At 37.2% G+C, this 6,377-nt stretch overlaps 1 protein-coding gene and 1 non-coding gene across 5 annotated transcripts; both read right to left on the bottom strand.

Annotated features, from left to right (window-relative positions):
- Nucleotides 1–1,017: 1,017 nt before the first annotated feature.
- Nucleotides 1,018–5,665, bottom strand: LOC131144428 (uncharacterized). 4 transcript variants are annotated; one of them, XM_058093094.1, is made up of 5 exons: nt 5,404–5,630; nt 5,066–5,287; nt 4,151–4,184; nt 2,308–4,005; nt 1,018–1,496 (listed from the first exon to the last, which is right to left on the bottom strand). In XM_058093094.1, the coding sequence occupies exons 4-5, from the start codon at nt 3,968–3,970 to the stop codon at nt 1,138–1,140; spliced, it is 2,022 nt and encodes a 673-aa protein (XP_057949077.1). In that variant the 5' UTR covers nt 3,971–4,005; nt 4,151–4,184; nt 5,066–5,287; nt 5,404–5,630; the 3' UTR covers nt 1,018–1,137. The 4 variants fall into 4 exon arrangements, with proteins under 4 accessions (XP_057949077.1, XP_057949066.1, XP_057949057.1 ...); XM_058093083.1 differs by lacking the exon at nt 5,066–5,287 and having other exon boundaries at nt 5,404–5,665; XM_058093074.1 differs by lacking the exons at nt 4,151–4,184; nt 5,066–5,287 and having other exon boundaries at nt 5,404–5,649.
- Nucleotides 5,666–5,812: 147 nt separating this feature from the next.
- TRNAR-ACG (transfer RNA arginine (anticodon ACG)) lies at nt 5,813–5,885 on the bottom strand. The gene has a single exon. It is a non-coding gene; the product is annotated as a tRNA-Arg (tRNA).
- Nucleotides 5,886–6,377: the final 492 nt, after the last annotated feature.

Raw genomic sequence — 6,377 nt, 5'->3', positions numbered from 1 at the left:
ATTTCTTGTTAAGATCCAAATTGGATGTCACAGTATAATGCTTAGAACTACTATGTAAATATTGTTTACATGGGCCGCAACTCTCATGGTTCTGAAAAGTGTCTAACACAGGACAGGAGAGGTCCCATATATACATAGTTGATGCACTTCTCCTCTAAGCGAAGTGGGATGCCTTTTGTCCCAGCTCACCCTACTAAGAGGTTTGTGTATTGAATTGTCCTTGGCAAGTGTTGTCCCCACATTTCTAGTCAAGGTCTAGCTTTGCACTATAACAATAAGGGCTTGCACTCTAGCCACTTGCAACTTGTGGTGCCCTTGGCCCCTAGGTGGCGCCCAACTTGCATTGCACTTTTTTCATTTTTTCTTTTGACAAATTTCTTTATGGCTCACTTGCAAAACTAGGTTAAAACACTTTTTTTTTTTTCCACTTTATTTACTTTTAAAATAAATTTGCAAATTCAGTTGTTTGTAGCTCTCTATGAATTTGGATTCAAACTCAAACGATTAGGTGTAGTACATACATTAAAAATGAGCATGGTAAAATTGTGAACCTAAAATGAGATGGATTGTCATTACTTCGAGAAAAAGCCAATTTTAGCAAATAGAATACTAATAGAACAATAAAAGCTTCAAGCATATGCAGAAATATATGTTTTGATTACCTTTCTAACTGATCATTAATTGCACACTCCTAAGGATGACTAAGACATTATATCAAACATATGCCATGCAAGGGTAGAGCAAGGTAATATTTGTCATATATCATGACAATAATATGCGTCAAGTGGTATGTCATCATCATCTTCTTCTTCTTCTTCTTTTTCCCAAAAGCAATAGAAATGTGAGAAATGTGAGAGACGGGGAGCCCCAGCAAACAATCCATTAGTGTGCAAAATTGGAAAACACAGCGATTGACACCGCAGAAACTTGGAACACATTTTCTGGGAGCTTTCCTAAATTATATATAGCATCAGACGTTTTCTTTGCTCTTCAGTATATTATGTTTTATTTGAATCATTTGTTTAATCAAATACCTAAACTGTATTCACTTTATCATTAAGCAGAGTTTACAATATTATACAAAATCAAGCAAATAATCCTTGAAATCATGTCTTTTCTTTTTCTTTGCTGACATGCTCAAGGACTGGCTCTACTACATTCAAGGGGTAGATCGTCCAACCATGAATCATCCAAAAGAGGGGAAGAAGTTTCAAACTCAGATGGCCATTCAGAACTAACATCTATTTCATCATAAATAATGGGTTTACATTTCACATCTATACTTTGGCAAATGGCCTGCAACCGGAGATTACAGTGCACAAAAACCAAATCATTGAATTTCTCCAGCTCCACTTTGCTGCGTTTCTTTGTATGGACGCTCTCAAAGGTGCTCCAATTCCATCTGCACCAATGAGAACTACAAGGTTGGCTCAATATCCGGATTGCAGCTCTCTGCAGTGTTGGGATTTCGTAACCATATCCAGCCCACCAATCACCTGAGGACACATGGTGGCAAATTATTGGTGCAATGATTTTCAGAATCAAATATTATTACGCAAGAACATGTTTTCTTAAAGTGGGTGAAAATTGGAAGAACCATCAATGCAACACAAAATCCAGGGTGAGCCATGGAGGACATGGGTTGGGGTCAAGCCTCTTTATTTTGGGGTGTGTATGATACTTGAGCTCCTGGAGGGGAAGATCAAAGAAAAATTGGCAACCTAATCCTTGGCCCCAAAGTGTTATATTTATTTATAGTAAAATCTTCCTTTGGGGAAGAAGGATTGAGATGATTTCAAATATATACTCGGAGGAGATGAATGGCTAGTTGCCCATTTAAAAAAAATCAGACTATTATTGATCATCACACTGTTAAGCCCCTTTTGGAACTTGGAAAACATTAGGGAAAAGGAAAAAAAATATAAAAAATATCCACATTTTTTTTTTTCATGTTTTGTTATAAAAAAAAGTGAGACAAAATTTGATTATACACGTGATTCACTTCTATTTTTTCTTAATTTTTAATCATATTTGGAGTTTGAATGAATTTTCATTCTTAATACTTGATAGCATTTGATATAGACAAAAAATACAATGGAAAGCTGATTTCTTTGAACCATTCCTGTTTTTCAAAATCTTTAATCCTATTGGACCCAAATTGCCTAAATCAATAGTGGTATCCACCCAATGTTGCCAAGGAGCATGGCTTCTTCCAAGTTCCATCCCACTGACATGGTATCCCTCTCGTGTGAAATGAGTTGATCCTATGCAAGAAGATATTTGGAGTAACTGTAATTTAACACGTACCCGGGGCATTAAGCGTCCTTCCCATGATTGCGAAAGCTGTTCCAAGTGCACCTTGTGCATTTATGTAAATGGGATGTTCTTTAGTGATTTCTATTTTATCTTTATCTTCGGCAGCCATCTTCAGCATGGCTTCTTGAAATCCATTCCTCATCCTTAAATCAATCTTAAAGTTTGGGTTGTAGAAAATTGAAGGATTTAGGAAAGCTGCTGCAGCATGCAATGGTGAATGGAACTGCATATTCCATCTCCTATCAATTATGTCCCAAATAGGCAAATATTCCTCTTCAATACCCTTATAATATGCTTTGATCGATGCCTTCGCCCTTTCTATTCCCTCATATATATAGCCCATTGCTGGCATGTCCCCCTCTACAATCCTTAGGACTTTAACCAATGGTTCAGACACATTCACAGCTTCATGTGCAGACTTCCAAAATCTATCCAAGTACAACAAGGACTTGACGGCTTGGGCATCTGGACGTCTACTGTAAATGGATGACAACCACTCTGTATGAGAAAACATGTGCTTCAGATTGTCCTCTTGAATCACAATGGCCCTCAAGGAGAGGAAATTAGCCACAAATCTTGTAATTCTTGGGTGAATCAACTCCATTCCACCAGTGAACTTTCTCATCAAATTTAAAATCCATGCTTGACTGTATATGTAATGTGTAATTGTCTTTGCCTCCTCCAGGACTGTACTCAGCCACTCTTGCTTACTTATGTCTTCCAACACCTTATCTATACAATAGGAAGCACAAGGAGACCAAAATAATGAAGTGTACTTGGACATGAGAAGCCTTCCCGCATAAACATAACTAGTGGCAGTATCTGTTATCACTTGAACAACATTTCCCACACCAACCTCCAAAACAACAGACTCAATCAATTCAAATAAGTAATGAGCATCATCTGCATGCCCTGATATATCAACTGACTTAAGAAATAATGTCCCTTTAGAACATGTAACAGAAAACACTACAAGAGATTTTGTCGTACCATCAGACCAGCAGTCACACAAGATTGTGCAACCTGTTTCTTTCCAATCATCTCTATATTTCTTGTAACAATCATTTATGTCCCCTTTCACTTTATCCAAAAGAGTGGATCTCAACTTTTCATAACTTGGGGCCTTGTAGCCCACCCCACATTCCACCACAGCATCCACCATTTCCTGATAATACATTGACCTAGCAGCACTAAATGGAATAGAATTGTGGAAGAAAAAAATAGCAATCTTCTTATCAGCATCATCATGCTTTTGCTTTTGAGCATCATCCATTGCTGGTTCTGCACTTGGCAAAGGATGTGGAAATAAAGATGGAGAGGTGCTACCATGCTGCCCACTAGATCCGTGGTTTGGATTGAGGCCACCACTAGCAGAAGAGCTATTTTGTTGACCATTAGCTGCACGATCCACCTTTGGTTTCTTGGGAGTTTTTGGTTTCTTGGGTGCGTTTAATATACTTTGAATATGATCTCGTACGTCATTGGGGACTTCAGCACAGGGAACAATGTCCTTGTTTTTTATTTGAGCTAAATGAAATTTCATTCTGTAAACCCCTCCACTGAACTCTCGTTGGCAGTAATTACACCTAACCTTCTGTCGTGTTGCATCAACAAGGACACAGTGTTCCCAACAAGCATCTCTTCCCCGTACCATTATCTTGAGAATAAGTAGCAAGTCAGCAAGATTCTCTGCTTTGCCACAAAATGTTGAATAGTTTTAGAGCAACAAAATCCAAAAATAAAAGAACCATGAAATTCATATTGAGCGTGACTCTATGTAATTCAAGCAGGTTGGTCTGGAATTGGAACAACAATAGAAAGCCTAGCAACTAACATCATTTTGAGCCACGCCAAAGAGTCGCTAAGAACTGCACAGATAGATATGAGACAAAAGGAGATCAGAAGAATCATATAGAAGAAAAATAACCAAATAGTCTATTACAAAGGAAGAGGCTTGCTACATTTGCATCAAAGAGTCCTAAACATATCAGATAAACAATCAAAAAAATGAGAAGAGAAAGCCATGGACATTGAATCCAGAGACGCATCGTAAGAATATGCACGTCATGACAGATTAATCACTTACCATAAACCATGACATTCGACAAGCTTAGTTGCTTGGGTCAGAGACCAAGAAAACATGATCTCCATAACCATATGGTCCATATCCCCCACGTGATGATACAATGGAGGTATACTGCATTATGTTACTCCATATCTTTGGATACAAAAAAAGTTTGATTGAGGATGGGCATGTCTATTCATTTCTCACATTGTCGTGCATGACAAAGTTTGATAGAGGAACTCACCCTGCATTTGTCAGCATGGAGTCGGATTTGCATGAATTTGGACAAAGTGTATTATCAAATTGTAATAAACTGCTTCCAAATACAGGAAAATCCAAATCGAAGCCACCAAACCCATGCTCCCAAATACTACCAGTTTTTTTCAAAATAGACACTCATAAATGCAAACACGTAAAACAAATAATTCAAAAATCCTTCTTAGTGGTCAGAAAGGAAAAGTAGTAGTTCACTAATATTACACAGAAAAAAGAAACTGTAAAAAACCAAAGCAGAATTTCTGAAATAAAAGAGAAAAAAAAAACACAAACAGAATGTTTCCCCCGAAAAATTTTAAAAAGAAGAAAAGGGAAATTTTGAAAAAAGAAAAAAGAAAAGGAAATGCATATGCATAATGCCAATAGTAGTAGTAAAATACAGAGGGGCCAGTAACAAAACAAGATTACCTCCTAATTCCCACACTCTACTGCAAACTAAATATGATAAATCATTCTCAAACAGAGTAAAGTGGGGGGGGGGGGGGACAGACAACAAACAAGAATCACATATTCACATCCAAATGAACACTTCAAGAGGGCATCCGTGTTAGCGTGAACAGTGAATAACAGTCCAGCGCTCGCACACAAAATGCTATTACAATGCTTGAATGTCATAGTATTTCCCATTTTCTGAAAAGAGAAAAGAAAAATAAAAGTTCACCCATTACGAAACAAACCGAGACCACCATACTAATTCCGACAAGAAACAAAATCAAAACATTCAGAAATCGAGATTCGGCGTTTACCTTCGAGTGAACCAAGCGGCAATCGAACCAAAATTGAGAAGCGATAGAAAAATCGAGAATTAAAGCTAAAAAGCGCAGACCCCGGTCCCCAAAACCCCCAATTCCGCCAAGGCAGGTCAGTAAACCCTCGAAGGGGGAGGAGGTTTTTCTCCCACAGATTTGGTAGGTTCTCAGCTCACTGCAACATTCACAGCAACGCCAAAGATCGGAGGAGATTTAGCAGCGCACTTCCAAAAAGGTGGCAGTGGGGAAAGGTCACTATAATAAATGAGCAAAAGCGCTTATTCCAATAAGTTGAAAGTGAACAAAAAGTGCTTCCAAACAGAGTCTAACTGAAATGGGCCTGGGCCGTCTGGTACATTGCAACACAGAAGTTGTTCTTGCAAAAGAAAAAATTTCATTGGCAAATCGACTCCACTGGGGATCGAACCCAGAATCTCTGGTTCCGTAGACCAGCGCCTTATCCATTGGGCCATGGAGTCATTTGTTGTCATTCGAAAACTTTACAATAAAATCTGACAAACAATTTCTCATTATAAAAAATTTCATGTCATTGAAAAATGTGTGTGTTTTGAGTATTGTATTTTACCTAACACAAAAATTTTTATAATTTTGTTAGATATTGGGACCTTATATAATTTTTTAACAAATATTTGACGCTAAGTACGTTTTGATATTTTTTTAGTTATGGAGTAACATGAATTTAGTGATTTTGCATTATATGTGTTATTTTCATTTTTTTTTTTTGTCAATTCCTTCAACAATTTTTTGTTATTTTTTATGAATAGAATAGATTCGCAAGTATTTCACATGCTCCCCAATAATTTGTTACAATTCTCTCAAACAAAAATTTGTCACACTTAGTAACAGTAGCATCACTGATTATGTTGGAAAAAAAATTGAAATACAAGACATAAGAGAGAAACAAAAGAAACTTATCAATTGAGGCGTATGTAGCACTATTCTTAAAATAG

Source organism: Malania oleifera, chromosome 1 (assembly GCF_029873635.1).
Source record: "Malania oleifera isolate guangnan ecotype guangnan chromosome 1, ASM2987363v1, whole genome shotgun sequence".
NCBI classification, from domain to species: Eukaryota; Viridiplantae; Streptophyta; class Magnoliopsida; order Santalales; family Ximeniaceae; genus Malania; species Malania oleifera.
Note: the sequence above shows the minus strand (reverse complement) of the source record. Positions and strands in the feature narration are given on the sequence as shown.